This window comes from Rhipicephalus sanguineus, chromosome 11 (genome assembly GCF_013339695.2).
Source record: "Rhipicephalus sanguineus isolate Rsan-2018 chromosome 11, BIME_Rsan_1.4, whole genome shotgun sequence".
NCBI classification, from domain to species: domain Eukaryota; kingdom Metazoa; phylum Arthropoda; class Arachnida; order Ixodida; family Ixodidae; genus Rhipicephalus; species Rhipicephalus sanguineus.
The window spans coordinates 45,708,094-45,725,385 of NC_051186.1; the positions used below are offsets into that span (position 1 = coordinate 45,708,094).

The following is a 17,292-nucleotide window of genomic DNA, read 5'->3' on the forward strand; positions in this document are numbered from 1 at the left end:
GCCGTCATCAGTGCTATTCGAACAATATCGCTCTGCAAACGCAATCTCTGCAAAAATATTTCGCTTACGCAAGCTATCGTTTGAGTTGACACGATTTTGCAACCGTATCGCTTGGAAAAGCGAAGCAGTGCGCTGTAACGACCCAGTCTGCCGAAATCTGGCCCTTGACCTGGCGTCGTTCACAGCGCATTCGAGCAACACTGTTAATGGCGTCTATTTTGAGTTCGCGCAAAGTAAAGAAAAACGGAGCGCAGCTCGATGAGTCTGGCGTTTTTCATCGTCGCGACGATGTTTTGAGCCGGCAAAACGGTATATTGGCCAGCTTTTGACTGTCAACAAGATGTCGGACGTCGAAGAGGCCTGCAAAAGCGTCATCGCTTGTGTGGAAGCGGCCGTGTCACCCACGACAACACCCGAACGAAGAGCGGAGGCCTACCACGTTAGTTTCGATGTCTTCTTTCGCCGTGCTCAAACTAACAGTGCGTGATGGAGAAGTTTTTCTCTCGCGCGCGGGATGTGCAGACTTCGGTACGAAGTAATCGCGCATTCTGAACCCTAAACGCGCTGCTGATAGAGTGGTGGTCGATGGATTCGAGAACGCGGCGCTATCGCTCGACGAGAGTTGCTAGCGGCAACATGTGCCGGCGTTTTTCTTAAAAGCCACTTACGAAACAGTAGCCTGAATTCATAACTACGCGGCTCAGCTGTCCTTCTCACTCTGCTAGCTTTCAGCTTTGCGAAATACGGATCTCTTCAGAACTGTGCCTGCTTTCCTGACTTCGTTGTTGAACATTCTGTCGAGTCGCCTGTCTCACGAAGTTGCGGAATAGTTACAATTGAAATGTTTCAGACGTGTTTGCAGCCGTACGGCTAAAAGAATCATACGGTTAACGAGGGCAGTCGCAGTTGAATAGTTTGGCCAGGTTCTCAAAATCAAAACTTGATGCTTGCATTCTATTGAGCCTGCTAGCAAAACGCTGATAAGTAGTGCAGGAAAGCCAATGGGCTCAGAATTCAAGAGTAATTTAAATGGGCTTCGGGAAGCACCTCAGAATACAGGGGGCTTCTGGAAGAACAGTTGCGTATTACGACAACATTAAGAATCTCAATTTTTTGTTCTGCATAAGAAAAGCAATTCTCCTCTCTGTTGTACAATGAAAGCTTAAAGTTCTTGTGTTCACACTTCTAATTTCATAATGCTCTCGGGATTTACCCTACACTAGAAAAAAGACAAGACGGTGTGAAGGCTAACCTTCATTTTTTTTTTACTAGCTCAGATGAATAAGAAACACCCGCAGCCTTCCTTCAAACATTCTTATAGACCAATTGTTGAGACAGTATAATAGTTGGACCAATGAAAAGAAGTCTGCCAAAAAGTAGTCTCACGGATATCAAGTCATGGCTCATTGGGTGCTGCGGAATTAATTGTACGTTTCCAACCATTTGCCTCATCACTTCGAACCTCATCTCATTTTTCCTCTTCGAGCCTTGCCACTTGTAAGGAGCTGTTCGCCCGCGCTTCTGTTTTGATAGTGTCTTATTAAGTATCCTCACAGGATTTCATATCGCGACTGACGCACATTTTCAACTTGGTGCACCCAGATCATGTCAGGGGTCAAGAAATCGGAAAATGTAGGGGCTCAATTTATTTGTGTCGATCAAATGAAGGTGGCAGATTTTCAGAAGAGTTTCTGTACTTTTCAATTGTCCACTCTCATTATGAAACTAAGATGTCATAAATTTGCTTTCTCTCTCTCTCTGTCTCGCCCAGGCTTATGAAGATTTCAAGGAAAAGTCGCCGCTCTGTGCAAAGTGTGGCTTCGTGCTTGCCGCCAAGGGTAACCATGCCGTGGTCCGCCACATCGGACTGCAGCTCGTGGAGCACTGTATCAAGTGAGAAAATATGATTTTTTCTTTTCTAACTTACTTACACTCACCACGACATCATAGCAGCTGTGACATTCGGCTGCCGAGCATAAGGTTGCGGGTTCGATTCTTGGCCACAATGGCTGCACCTCAGTGCAGTTTAAATGTAAAAATGCTCATGAACATCGTGCAGGTTGAGACATCTCTAAATGTCTCTCTCACTTTCTGTAACCTTGAATTGGCAATGTTGATCCTGTGACATTACCTGTAACCGCGAACGTTCTAACCTTGGACATTGTAACGTGAAACACCAGGTGGTAAAAATTAGCCTAGGAGCATCTTTCGCGGTTACTTTCTGCGTGCTTCTCAATTCAATCCACGTACCATGTAAGAATTTCTCGAGTTTGTGAAATGATGAAAGGGATGTCGCCATGATTGCAATTCAGGCATTGATTTTCTTGTTCTTTTTTATGTGCAATTACTGTTTGCGCTTAAACTGATAAAATTGTCACCTACAGGTTTCGCTGGAACGTGATGGCGATTGATGACAAGCACTTCATCAAGGACAACGTCATGAAGATGATGGCAGAGGTACGCTCGCTCACGCTGAATCATTAACGATACTTAATATTCAACTTATCTTGCAATGCGGTCTCGTAATTGTTTACAAGCAAAGCTCTTGCATGCGTTATAACATAGCTGGTGGGAAGTGAACATGCTCATAATGGAGCAGAGACCTTTGCAGATTATGTAGACCACTCATGTACTGAAACGCAACATCAAGAGTTTTAGTATAATGACTAGTATGCATAATTGCACCAGATAACTGCATCATTTCGCTACGAATGTGGCCGCTAAAGGTAACATTCACTCTGATTTAAGTGTTCGAATCGAAATTACACTAATATGACACGAACTGTAGACGGTGGAAACACATGTACTGCATTACTTAGCCCTAGGCTGTTGTATTTCAATCCGTGAGCAATGCACACAATCTAACTTTTGAATTTAACACGTTAGTAGCGTTGCAACATCATGGCTTCCGATTTTAATCTGAGTTTGCCATCTCCACTTGCTCTTCATTGCAACAGCAAGAAAGAAATAGTAAAATCAGGTGCTCGCATGGTCTTGTGACACTTTGAGTGCAAAGTGTCGGTGACATTGTTCAGACCAGCTGCCCGTTTCGACACTGCTGGGGCTAACAAAAGATGCCACTGTTGCTGCAAAAGTGCTTTGATTTCCATCAACCGGGTGGTGCCACTGCGTTTTGCATTAGCCACACATTTACAACACGAATGCTGTACTGGTAAGAACTCAAGAACTCACATGTGCTGAGGCTGCAGCTATTTCTCACATGACAACGTCAGTGCGCGAGGTACTGTATGCTATAACTGTCTCTTAGGTAAAATGGGAGAACAGGGCTCTTTTTTTTGCCCAATCATTAAAGTTCAGTGTCGTTACAGCATAGCCATATCTGGTTCGAAACTAGCGCCATCATATTCAAAGTTCATTATATCCAATAATTTGTTATATGTGTTATTGTAGTCTTATCTGATGGACGATAATTTATGCTTTTGTTTCTAATGTCTGATGTTTCTAATGCTCAATAATTATTTACCCTGAAGTTGCATTGCTGCATTCGGCACCATACTCTACACACCAATAGCATTTCTTCAGTTCTGTTTGCTTGTAAGCGTGGTCTTTTATTAATCAAACGCAGTGTATTGAGTCCATAACCCACTCCTGCCTAAGGCCTAGAATACAGGCTAGCAATACCCAGTAAATGAATAAAAATAAATAAATAAATTTGTTACACCTGGTAGTTCTTTATTTGTGTTCGTTGTGTAGACAGGTTTGGTGATCTACTTTCGCACAGGGCACAGACCACCTCCTCGTGGAGCAAGCCCACATCAAGGACGCACTCGCAAAGTTGCTTGTGGAAATGATCAAGCGCGAGTGGCCCCAGCAGTGGCCACAACTCATGAAGGAGCTGAATGACCTGGCCGTTATCGGGGTACGCACTCAATTACACATTGAAGATATCGGGCCTCCTTGTCTGGCATGATGTAGCAACAAACTTGTTGGTATCCCTCGATTGAGTGCTCAGTGCTTTTGTGCTATGCGTTTCATCTAGCGTACTGTTTTTTTGCCTGAAGTGAGGAAGCGATTCACAATAGTTGTTAACAGGGCTTGGTATGACACCTAGTATGGTAAACAGCACAAGGATGACTGATGTATTGCTCTGTATTGACTGATGTTGTTACGTAAGCAAACTGATGTTGTTATGTGTATATATTGTCTGTGTCACCGTACAAGAACCCCCACCATTGGGTGTTAGCAGTATTGTAGGTAAAATAATGAGACAAAAGGGTTACAGGAACAGGCAATGTGGCTGTTAAATCGAACTGAAGTTTATTGCGTAGTGCTGAAAATAATATAGGCAGAAAAAGAAAGCTGTTTCTAAACACGAAAAACGTAAACATTTGCCCAAGAAATGATGACATCGTTGACTAGGTTATCATGAATATTGGTAGAGGAGGGATTTGATGGTGTAGGTATGTAAGCTCTTTTGTCAAGCAATTCAAAGAGGCCAGCATTTCAAACTTTAGTTGTGTGGTTGGTGGTGTACTATTTCCCGGAAACCTGAACTTGTGAGAAGCTTAACGGGGAAGGTTTAATGCTTTCCATGTTTATTTGGGCGGCAGTGTCAACAAAGCAATGTCTTAAAGAAGAAGCAGTGAGCTATGCAGGGAATGTACTTGTTCTCTGCATCGGGTCAAAGTTCGAGTTGAATTTCACGCCTGAATCTTCGTTGTTTCTGTGCGGAGCATCGGTGTTTCTCTGGAAGACGTGTCTTAGAGTGCAGAGTGACTTGACAGTTCAACATGATGAGAAGTCGTTGAACAAGGAACGTTGCTGGAGTCGATGCTTTGACAACAACGTCACAGAGTGTGCCGATGACGAACCCTCAATTCTAATCCAAGACAAGTCTCATTGTCAGAACTGTGGCTCCAGCAGCATTCCTCCCTTGATGACGCCCTATCATTTCAGGGCTCCATCTTCCCCCAAGTTTCGCAGCTCAGTGAATCATGTACCTCTGGTTTTCATCCTCGTAAGACCGCACAAACTGCGTCACGATTTTGTCGTCTACGTTGACCTTCGGTCGTGACCGTCACCGCACCACGCACTCTCGCGCAGGAGACGCAGAAAGAGTTGGTGCTGCTGACGTTTCTGCGGCTAGCCGAGGACGTGGTGGACCTGCAGACGGTGGAGGGAGCGCGACGGCGAGACCTGTACCAAGCTCTCGTGAAGGAGCGGCGGGACATCTGCGGCTTCTTCGTGCGCACCCTCGAGACTCACTACGGCCGATACCGGGACCTGGTGAGTGAGCAGGGAGGCCTGCTATGACTGGTGAAATGGAAAACTGTTCGGCTGTGAAAACTGAAGAGTGAAGGCTTGGGCATGTTGGCATGTTGGGCATGTTGGGCATGTTGGCATAGGCTTGGGCATGTTAGTAATCCATTTTACTGTTTTAGCGCACCTGTTTAACAAAGCAGAGGACAGAAGAATGACATGGACACAGCGCTAACTTCCAACATTTGATTCACTTCTGAAGGTGTCACATCAATAAATAGGCACATGCAGGCACATTTGTAGGGATGGCAGTGGCGTATCTTCAGACCTCATCGTCATGCAAACTGTTGATGTTATCTAAATCCACTGTCATTATGGCTGTAACCCAAGGTGTACATGTATTTGTGAGTCTGTTGTTTCCATATTTTATTTCCTACAAATGCACTTGCGTGCACTGCTTTTTAGCCTATTTATTGATGTTGCACCTTCAGCATCAATCAAATGTTGGAAGTTAGCGCTGTGTCCATGTCCTTCTTCTGTCCTCTGTTGTGTTAAACAAGTGCGCTAAAATAGTAAAAAAAGAAGAGTGTAGGATTGAGCGTGTTGGTGTACCACAATTACAAATTCTTAAAGGGACACTAAAGGCAAATATTAAGTCGACGTTGATTGTTGAAATAGCGGTCCAGAAACCTCGTAGTGCTACTTTTGTGCCAAGGAAGTGCTTATTTTGAAATAAAATCACCTTTTAGTGGTCCGCATCGCGTTATCGCACTTCAAATCACCCGCCCAAAAGCAGTCTTTCTCACATCACTGCTGCCGTGCCCAACGTAGCCCGCCTTTACTGCGCGGCGGCGTGCACTTGCGGTGTGCACTCGCGGCGTGCACTTGCGGTGTGCACTCGCGGCGTGCACTCGCGGCGTGCACTTGGGGCGTGCACCATTCAGGCATCTAGCAACATCACATGCATGCGGCATTTTGTCAAACTTTCTGTCAGAGCAACTTTCACGAGCGCACAAAAGACACGCGGCAGTACGCGATACCAAAGTTACCACTGAGACGCGACCGCGTGAGCGAAGCAGCGCGCCGGGCGAAGCGCAGTTCGGCAAAAACGAAACCTTTGAACCACGCGTGTCGTTCCCCATGGCAATGCCAAAGAGGTTCTTTTTTCCATGAATCAAACAGAAACGAACAAGCAGCATTTTATTATGTCTCTTGATGCACGAAAGGTTCTTTTCTTATTGCAGCTAGTTTGATTACAAGTGATTAGTTGTACAGTCGGACTCTCCCCCGTCATCGGGATCATTTTCAAAATGTCCCGCTCGTGGCGCTCATCGTGTGATACATTTAGCTTAATTTCTTGGTAAGTAGGGCACTGCTGTTAATATATTACCATTTTAGACGTTGTCATACATTGAGCTTTCACTCTGACATAAATTGTTATTTGCCTTTAGTGTCCCTTTAACAGCGCAAAAGACATGAGGGGACAGAAGAGAGGACGCAGAGCGCTTACTTCCAACTGTTTATTTCTTCTGAAACACTTCACCTTACATACAGTTGCGATTGCTTGTGTGTCACACATGGAGTGTGCAACTGTATGTAAGGTGAAGTGTTTCAGATGAAATAACAGTTGGAAGATGGCGCTCTTTGTCCTCTCTTCTGTCCCCTCGTGTCTTTTGCGCTGTTAAGAATTCGTAACTATGGAAATAGATTGCACTAAAACCTTTTTGATACACCTCTGTTAAGTCAACCTTGAAATGACGAATTCGTATATAATGAATTATCCTTCGTAATGAAGTTATTGAGTAATAGCATTTTCATTTGGACAGTGTTCAGAATATACGCTTATGACGAATTTTTGGATATAAAGAAGCCATCTTCGTATCAGATAGGACTTTGTTGTTATGAGGTTTCACTGTTGGTACGTATTCCCGGCTCTTACGCTACAAAATGCCAGTCTCAGTTATTTCTCGTAAGGTCAGGCATATCATCTTCTTGTTTCTTAGGTATGCCTTCCCGGCTGTTATGTCTGAAAACTGTGATGGCACCTACGCCGATGGCCACGTCGCCACGGAGGGCAGCCAGAGCACCTGCCATGTGACACCATCTTTTCAAAGAGCCCCAGTAAAAACATTTACAGGGACACTAAAGAGAAAATCTTTTTTCTGATAATGATAAATTACTCTTTCACCATACCAAAAACACCAACCTTGCTGCGAGAAGATGCTCGGTAAGCGGGAAAATGCGCAAAAAGAAGGTGTGGGTGGCAACGCCACCTTGAAGTTCCCACACCAATCGCCATGACATCATAGATTTTGACTGCGTTTACTATGGCCTACCTAGTTCCTAATCGGTAAAAGTTAAGTACGTTGTCTTCCGAGGAAGCGAGAGACTGTACCTGCTAAATTTTGAGAAATTTCGTGGAGCCAGCATAGGCAAAATAAAGGAAAACACATTGAAATCAGCGGCATTACCATTGGAGATTACAGTGGGAAGTTTAAAAGTGAAACTTTTGACATTGCTTTTCTCATCTATTAATAAACCTATGGGGACGAAATTAACAACACTAGAGTTCTCAGAGTACACTTTATCAGCCTAAACTAACCTATTGTTTCACTTTGGTGTCCCTTTAAGTGAGGAACGTAGAATCTCAGATCTAGTGTGTGTTGTTCTTCCCCGCACATACACCTCTCGCATTCTTTCTTCGAGCGTACCACATTGTGTTCACACTTGTGAGGCAAACAGCTGACGGTTGAAGCAAAACGGAAAGGCGAGCTAGTTGGCTTATATAATATAAGCGCAAAAAGAACAAGGACAAGAAAGTGCACAACACGAGCGCTTTTTTACTCGCAACTGTAAGCTTTACTGCATAAAAAGAAGATATATATAACTAAACTCGACCTAACACTCACGCATAGACACCGTGGACAAAGAAAAAAAACACAAAAGATGAATATGCATACCCCCCCTTGCTCGTGTTGTGCACTCTCTTGTCCTTGTCCTTCTTGTGCTTCTGTTATATAAGCTGACGGTTACAGTGTGTAAAATGCACATTATTTGTATGCGGTTAGTTCTTTCTTTTCACTTGTAGGCTCTCACTATTTATAGGTATTTCAAACTTGTCCTTTCATTACGCATTGCAGAGAGACAACCAGAATGCAGGCGAAAGCAACCAAGAGGTCAGTACTCATCGTCTGTAAACACTGTTCAGTGTGTTCGTGTGTATGTGTAAACCGGGACCGGCATTTATGTGCAAGTTCTTTTGCATACGAGTAGGGATGGGCGAATAGTGAATTTGAGGTTCGAAGCGAATTCGAAGCGAATAGTGGTTTAGTCGAATAATTCCGAATTGAATAGTTCGAATAGTATTTACCACATATTAGTATTAAGAAAAATGAGCATTTTTGTCATGACCCTTGCACAATATTTTTAAGGATTGGAACTAGGTATGAGTGAATGTCACTTTTTTGGTTTGAAATGAAGTGGAAGCAGCCTTGAATAGTATCAAGATTTGAATAGCAGTAGGGTGCAAGTTATAAGTGGTGCAATAGGTACAATTTAAAAATTACTATACTTAGCATATATAAGCCCATATAACACGCTTTTAAACTTTAAAAAATATGTACATTTAACCTTGAAGTGTGGTTTCGCGGCAGTGCAGAATTCCCCTGGATGGGTTGCTTCATGGCACAGCAACGTGAAACCACCTTTACAGGGGGTTATGTGCGGTCAAGTGTATACATATATACTTCGAAATTTCGAATAGTCTAAATTCGTATCGAAGCGAATTCAAATACTGTAATATTCGTTTGAATATTTGATACGCCCAAATATTCGCCCATCCCTACATACGAGTTTTTTTTCTCGCTACCTAAAGGTTTGGTGCCACTGCTCATGTATAAATAGAAGCAAGACCACGGTTTTGCTTTAGTCTATTTGGCCCGATGCTTGTTATCAGAAAGTATTACTGTCACTTCACCGAAAGAACTGATTGCTCAGCATAGTAACTGAAGTACTAGCTTAATTCGGGCGCTTAGTGTTGTTTTTGTGGAAGCTTTTTCAAGCACAGCAGATAATGAAGCAAACAGTACTGACACACCAGTGCTTCTGTAGTCACGTACAACTTAAGAAGGCCGGAGAGGCCCCGCCCAAATGACTGAAGCAGAGCAGCTGTTTGCCTCCGTGCCAAAGAAATAGTCCCGCTCACGTACTCGGCGATGTTCCCTGACTTGCGGGGTGACCGACCATCCTTATAGTGTCAAGTCTGTAGCACACACCCATTAGTGCAGTCTTGTGTGACTGTGACTACTGTGACGGTCTTTGAATTGGAAATGCCGCTGTCGTCTAAAGCTGTATCTGTCTATAGTAACACCACTTGATCAATTGTATCTAGTTGTAGACCGCTCTTCTATCAAACATATGGGAGGTGGCACTCTACAGTGGCAATCCTCAAAAAACTGCGTTTTATATCTGTGAGTGTTGCACTTGGTTACACTTCATCCCACGCAGCTGTCCCTGCACCGGCAGCTGACCGAGACCACGCTGCTCTCGATGGCGGGCTTCATAGAGTGGACGCCCTTGAAAGAAGTGATGGAATCAGACGGCCTCCTGCCCCGCATCTTCTGCTACCTCCTCTCGGACAGGGACCTGCGCATACAGGCGGCCGAGTGTCTACTGCAAGTGCTCGGCCAGAAGGTTAGAGCAGCGTTGCTAATGACAGTACAGCCCCTTCGTCACCGCCGCATAGACTGTAGCACAGAGTACACGTGTCCCGCGGTCCTTTTGCTAGTGGCCCGACCCACACGTGACTGTCTTCATCCCATATGCTTCTTTAGACATTTTGTTAAAGTATGCTCATGAGCTGCACATACATGACTGGTTTCAAGTATCCGTTTTCGTGAGGCACCCATAGGGTCACCATGCGTTGAAACATAGCCGTGAAACATAAACTGTATATTTCAGAATTGGTGTTCACATTTTAGTCATTTTGGAGATCGGTGTCGACATGTTCCAATCCTGATGCCGAATCCCCTTCACAAGTGACCCATATATGAAGTATGGGAAATGCTGTCTTTTAAATGTGTAGTTGAAGCATGTTCTCATATTTTTACGCGGTCCCATTCGAAAGGTTCACATCCATTTGCATCCTTCGTTTTTTTGCTCCACCGAACGACAGCCCAAGAAGGACGAGCAAAAGCTGGTGCTGGCGCTGTTCAACCAGGACACTCTGAACGCCATCGCCTCCGCTCTGACGTAAGCCCGAGCAAAATCGCGGATCTTACAAGTTCAGCACTTGACTTCAGCGTCTCTTTGCTTCTTTCTTCCCACCTGTCTCAAAGGTCTGCATCCAGTGAACCCTTGAATGAGGCCTCTTTCCTCTTCATGAAGAAACTGTGCTCGATCACGGCCAGCCTCGGACAGAACTGCGTCACGCATTGGGTGAGTAGAAGTTTTATCCCTGTGCCACACGCATTATGATATTGACTGTCTATAAACGTGTGAAATTTACATATTTTGATTCAAAAGCTCTTGAGACCAAATTTAAAGCATGTGGAAGTGTTACAATAAAAGTGTATTTTACAGCAATCAGTTGTAGTTACAACGTAAATAACTATCTAATTATTGTGCTGTCAATCAAGCTACATTTCTTAATAAACCGAATTCAATGATCCTCTCAAATTACATGGAATACTAGTTACCTGCTGGCAGCAAGCATACCTAATAAAGTAAAAAAAATACTGTTTTGAAATTTCAGTTGAAATGCCCCATGTCAAACATCTCGTTAAACACGGTACTACCTTCATCCATGTGATTGTGTGTAGCAAGAATATTTCATCCAGAAGGGATATAAAGGAACTTTAGGCAACAGGAATGCTTAACTTACAATGAGCTCAGTGTTTGTAATCTCTTCCTTTGCCAGAAGTGCACAGAAATGGCAAAATTAAAATGTGTCTCCAATTGAGAACGCCCTGTCGCAAAGAGGTATAGTCTAGACAAGAACAGGCTGCTTTTCCAGTACTCTTCACGATAAAAATTTTATCTGTAATAAATGCTGGTGCACTAGATAACTGCATGCAAAGAAACAATTCTAAGGTTTTAATGGCCATACGTTATAATGGTCAGTTTCCCAATGCTACAAAAATGGAGCGACAGGCTCGATGCTCTTCGCAACAACTTTTTAGTGTGAACAGAACAACGTAAGAACAGCAAGTTCTTTTACAGAACAACATAAGAAAGACAACAGGACACGACACCCATTCTTTCTTTCTTTTTTTCGTGTTCTCATGTGTGCATTTAAGCAACATTGTGAATATGCATCAACTTGCTCGTCAACGCATTCTGCTCAGTGCCTTGTAACTTTTAAAGAAGCCTTTTTTTTTGCCTGCACCTACCTTCAAATTTCCAAGGTGATAACTTACGTAAACCTGAATTTAAGTTAAAACATGCTTGCACGAGTAACTCTGACGCGGTTGTGTAAACATTGTGGTCGGTAAAATTTAATGCAGAGAAAGTTGGCTGACAGTCAAGGAATTGCTGTTGTCGTGCTTAAATCTTTTCCCTCCTGCACCAGAATATTGGCTATTAGGCTAGTGCAAATATAGTAGTAAATTTTAGGTTCGAAGCGAATCCGAAGCAAATATAGTGATTTGGTCAAATAATTTCGAACCGAATTCAAATAGTATATATCACATATTATAAAGAAAAATGAGCATCTTTGTCATGACCCAACTAACCTGCACAATATTTTTTTTAATTGAGACAAGGCATGTGCAAATGTTATTCTTTTTGGTTCAAAGGGAAGTGGAAGCAACTTTGAATAGTAGCAGGATTTGACTTTCGGTAGAATGAAAGTGATAGCCTGTAAAATGCATTACATTTTAAAGTTTACTATACTTAGAGCATAAAAGCTGGTATAATGAGCTTTTAAACTTAAGAAAATTACACCATCTCCCGCTAAAGGGGGCCATGAGGCGATGCGATGCCGGAGCACTTGCACGATTGCGCTCCGTTGGTGTTCGTTGAGCATGCTACCGACCTCGGGCATGCTACCGACCTCGCATCGGGGAACGCGAAGAGGAACACTACGCGTGTCGTGTCTTCCCTCTAGCCTGGCCGTTAATTCTCACAGGGCGAGCGGGGAACGCGGTCGACAGGCGCGCGAGAGGGGGGCAGCGTAGGAGAAGGAGAGAGGGGGAGTGGACGTGCATGCGCTGGCACTCATCGCGGCGTTGCGCAGGATAGAATTTCGGCATGTCGAGCCTGCATTTCAGAGGAGTCAACCGAAGCAAGCGTTGGACAACGCGCGCAGCGCTCTACCCGCTTGAAGGAGAGGAGACTAGAGGAGGAGAGTAGCGCATGCGCCGTGAGAGCAGAAGCGAGAACACAGGAGAAGCGCAAGCAGCTGCTGTGAGAGAAGTGTAACGCGCAGCTGTTGGAGAAAGGGAAGGAGGAGAGTTGCGCATGCGTAGTGTGAGTGCGGACGCGCACGCCGTGGGACATACCCCTGAGCAAGAGATGCTTCGCATCTAAAAATGATGAATCGATGTGAGGTTAATATGTTCATTTAACCTTGAAGTGGTGCTTCGCGGCAGTGTGGTTTTCCCCTGGATAGGTGTATTCACGGTATAGCACCACTTCACTGCAGTGAAACCCCTTTTACAGGAGGGTTCCATGTGGTTTATACATGTCTATTTGTTCATTTGGAATAATTTAAATTCGTGTCAAAGCGAATTCGAATACTGTAATATCCATTCGAATATTCGAAGTGCTCAAATATTCACACATGCCTGTTGCCTACAGATGCTTTTCGTTGTTGCTGCTTTTGCGAATGACGTGCAGAGCCTGGAACCTGAGCGGCCCTCAATGGAACTCTTTGCAGTCTACCTCGACTTCTTGCTATCCCTGATGCAGCATCCAAGCCAGGTAACTTTCTTTCTTTTTTATTCCTTGTTTTCGCAAGAAGGTCTTTATTCACGTCAGGCGCAAGTTATGATGGCCTGCCTGCCAATGCGTCAGATTCACAGAACCTTACTCCAAGGCACTGGATATTCTGTTGCAAGAAAGAGAAGGTGGTAATACGTTAATAATAATTTCTGGGGTTTTACGTGCCAACACCACATTATGATTATGAAGCACACCGTTTTGGAGGGCTCCGGAAATTTCGACCATCTGGTGTGTTTTAACGTGCACTGACATTGCACAATAGTGCATGGGCCTCTAGCATTTCGCCTCCATCAAAATGCAACTGCCACGTACAGTATCGAACTTGCGACCTTTGGGTCAGCAGTCGGGCACCATAACCACTGCACCACGCTGGCGGACGTGGTAATATGTTGATGTGCATTTTTGCAGTAGTTAATCACAGTTAGAGAGCAGTTAAGCATCTATTTCTTTTGAAGTCAGTAATGTTCTCTTTTTCTATTAAAATATCAGGCTCGAAATACATGGGCAAACTTTTATCTATTGCTAGCAAACAGAAATGATAGTTCTGGAGCAGCTACCGGAATGCGGCATGTCAAACGACTCGTCGAACATGGTTGCATCCACAGCAAAGTGATCCTCCGCAGCAATACACAGCACAATGAAGTTAAATGAGCTCTAGTTGTTGACTCATGAAGCGCATAACAATGTGCATACTGTGTTTAAAGCCACTTGAAGAAACGTAGTGCGTGATGCGCCTCCGTAATTGATGTGTACTGTTGATATGCTCATCAGCAAGCACTGGGAAAAAGGGGCGTCCTTTCTTAGTGCTGCATCACAACATATAGAGATGGCCCATTGCTCGAGAGTGACGTTGTGTATCAGCAAGCATGGCTATTTGCTTGCAGTAGAACCTTGTTGATACATTTCCGAAAAAAAAAAACGCAGAAAATAAACGTACGATCCGGGAAAACATACGAAGCAAATCCAGTAAAAATTGAGGCTGACAAGCCCATATTGAGGTGCAAAGGCAAAAACATTTATTTCTAAAAAACATGGAGGGACTCTTCGATTTTCGAACTCCTGGCATCTCGCTGGCAGCCAGAGGTCAGCCAGCTAGTTCCGGTCCTGACCAAAAATAACGTCGTGGTCACGTGTATTGAAATCCCGAGACAGCCCGAATATTGCAAAATCGAATTCTGGGACAACCAGCGTAAATTTAAAGAAACGCTACCGCCGTGTCAGCAGACAAAACTTTGCGCCGCATGAGCGTCGGTTCTTTCTGCATTGCTGCTTGGAAATATGGGGCTAGGTTTGCCGAAGAGCAGAAGTGATATTCTCGAGCATACGCATTTGGGATACTATCACGTATGTTCGCAAGACCACGCGTGACTTGCCCCGTCCGTGAAGAAAACTGCCGCCCCGCTAAAGGTTTAACAAGCTCAACTCTTCGCAGTGCACATAACAATTGCGGTACAACACGATATGCGAAATCTCGCGAAAGTGATAAGCGTCCCCGAAAGCGACAGCTGTTCGCAGCCATACCACGTCGCACACTAGCGCTGATCAGTTTGCGTTCTGTCTTAACTTGAGACATGCGCTGGTATGTTCGCCGCCACTCGTAATTGCACCATCTTGCACAGCGGAACGGGCTTTAAAAGATAACACCCGGCGTAATGGCAACCGAAGGTGAAGTCCCCAAGCGCCCACACTGCGATCTGTCGAGTACTCACAAAGATGGCGGCGAGCACGCATCGTCTTGTTTTGGCGTCTGATAACCAGAAACTCCAGAGATATCTTCCAGAACAAATCTTTTCTGGCGGCTTCTGACGACCCACTGGTAGGCAGAATTGCCCAGCCAGAGAAATACGCCGACTGGAATTGCGCCGAGCGGAGCAACCCAAAAACGAATGCGCTTCAGGAGAAAAGTGGGTGGAAATTATCGGCCATATTAGAGCACTGCATGGGCTCGGGCCTACCCGGAAACCCGGGCCGGGCTGGGTAAAGTAGTTTTCACAGCGGGCCCGGGCCGGGCTCGGGCCTGAAGCTCCGGGCTTAGGGCTGGGCCCGGGTTTGAGGTGGCGGGCTCGGGTCGGGCCGGGCATGGACTTTGTTCAGTTCTTAAATGGACACTATAGTGAAGTACTGAATCGTTTTAGAATGATAAAGTGTGCTGTAAGAACTCGAACGTCATTCATTTCGCTATCATAAGTTTATTATCAGAAGAGAAAATGAAGATCAAAATTCCATTTTTTTTTAATTTCGCGCCGAAACTCCGAGCGTGACGTCACGGATTTCAAACTGTATTTGTCATATTTAGGGGACACTGGCTGTACAACATTTCCTGACACTCGGTCTGTTAAGTCTATAGCCCCTTCAGAGGTCAATGTACTTCATTTTTAGCGATTAGGAACTACATAGGAAACTACATAGAATTAGGAACTACGTATCAAATATCAGCTAACGTTGCCACTTAAAAGAAGAGCTTTTCGATATATCACATGGATCATTTCTGAAGGGTATTTGGCGACAGGATTCTAACAACATATCGATACCTATCTTCAACATGACCGAAATCTGGACGCCGATTTTGAAATATAAAGTTTTGTTTCATGGTTAGGTGTCAACACATGGTGACCCCAGGGGATGCCTCACGACAACAAAGCTTCAGACCTGTCATGCCTGTGTAGCTTCAGAACATACTTATAAAGAAAATGAAAAAAATGGGACGAAGACAGTCATGTACGGGCTGTGGGCCTCTATAGGGAGAGGCCCACGGGCCTCGTGTTTGGGTCCCCTGCGCTATACAGGTATAGTGTGAGAGCTACATGATACTGCTGTAACAACGTTGGAATGAGAAGGAATAGGATATGTTCAAACAGCAGAAAGCGTGAGGCAAAATATATTCGCTTGACGAAATATCAGGCTTGAAAAAAAGACAATTACGAATTCCGTGCCAGCTGATGTTCCTTTACCTCGAACCATAAGCACCCAACGAGTAAGCGTCGAGAAGCTTATTCGCGCCTTTACTGCGAAACTGTAACGAACACCAAAAATAGATCGAAATCGCTTTGTACACCTCCTGCCAGTCCCGTCCGCGTAGTCTAGTGATCACCTTCTACCAGTACAACATTGTTAGGAAGGCATACAGGATTATGATACGCAAAAAAAAAAAAGAGAAAAAGCGCAGCGCAAGCCGTGCATAACATACGCTGCTGAAAACTGCAAGGAGAAGACCTCAGATAGGAGTTTTATAGGTGACACGGAATAATGTCACGACGTTCGAGAAAGATAGAAATGACGGCATAAGCTGCACAGCTACGTTCATTCTGCAGAGGTTCACAAAGACATCCTAAGGTTGCTCCAGTGGTGGAAGTTGAGAACTACGGCTGCCGACGCCTTCACAATTCGCAAGGCAGATTTGCACCCCTGCGGCTAGCGCATGCAGTGCGAGAAACTTTATCGTGGCAGGATATGTGACGCAACGGTGGACGGCGTGCCTAAAGCCGGATTCCCTAGATAATTTGACTTTTTGCACAGTAACACGCGAAGACATAAACTATAAAATATGCCACAAAAGACATGGACCGTATATAGTAGCAGCGGTGTGATATATGAAAAGAATGCCGCCACAAATACTTTTTTCGCCCTTTCGGCTGCCTATACGTATTTCTAAAAGTATACCTGGTGCACACGGTTTGTTATAATTTTTATCCAGGTTAGCGTGTTTACAACAAGGTAATAAACTTGGCTTCCTTCCTCTATCTTGCTGTTGCAGGGTGCTACAATGCTGAAGACAGGTGTTACATATCCAGAAGCTGGGTGCACGATTGCCTTTGTCGTTAGAGCATGTTTTAGGCTTCAGTAAATAGCGTAATAAAAACAAACTGAAGAGAGCGTTCCGCCCGTTGTCTCCTCTGTTTTTATTGCACTTCCTATCGAAACTGAACTCATGCTGTAAATCACTTTCCTTGCTGCAATATCTGCTACAAAACGCTCTTGATGATCCCCATTGCATTTGCAAAAAAAGAAACAGTTATAGTATATCATTGCAGAACAAACATTCATTGTACCCAGTATGTCCACTCAACTGTTTCCACCGTGAGCCCCTTTTTACACGAAATTACCATTGGTTAAAATAGAATTGTTAGACAA

General features: G+C 44.4%; 1 protein-coding gene across 1 annotated transcript in view; it reads left to right on the forward strand.

The window, feature by feature from the left end:
* The first annotated feature begins 205 nt into the window (after positions 1-205).
* Positions 206-17,292, forward strand: part of LOC119374699 (exportin-5) — a 52,993-nt gene continuing 35,906 nt past the window's right edge. The window contains exons 1-10 of the mRNA XM_049410977.1: positions 206-439; positions 1,772-1,893; positions 2,385-2,457; positions 3,743-3,880; positions 5,065-5,247; positions 8,361-8,396; positions 9,727-9,912; positions 10,394-10,470; positions 10,557-10,656; positions 13,057-13,140. Of these exons, the coding sequence (XP_049266934.1) occupies positions 341-439; positions 1,772-1,893; positions 2,385-2,457; positions 3,743-3,880; positions 5,065-5,247; positions 8,361-8,396; positions 9,727-9,912; positions 10,394-10,470; positions 10,557-10,656; positions 13,057-13,140 (1,098 nt within the window). The 5' untranslated portion in view covers positions 206-340. The remainder of the gene's footprint in view (positions 440-1,771; positions 1,894-2,384; positions 2,458-3,742; positions 3,881-5,064; positions 5,248-8,360; positions 8,397-9,726; positions 9,913-10,393; positions 10,471-10,556; positions 10,657-13,056; positions 13,141-17,292) is intronic.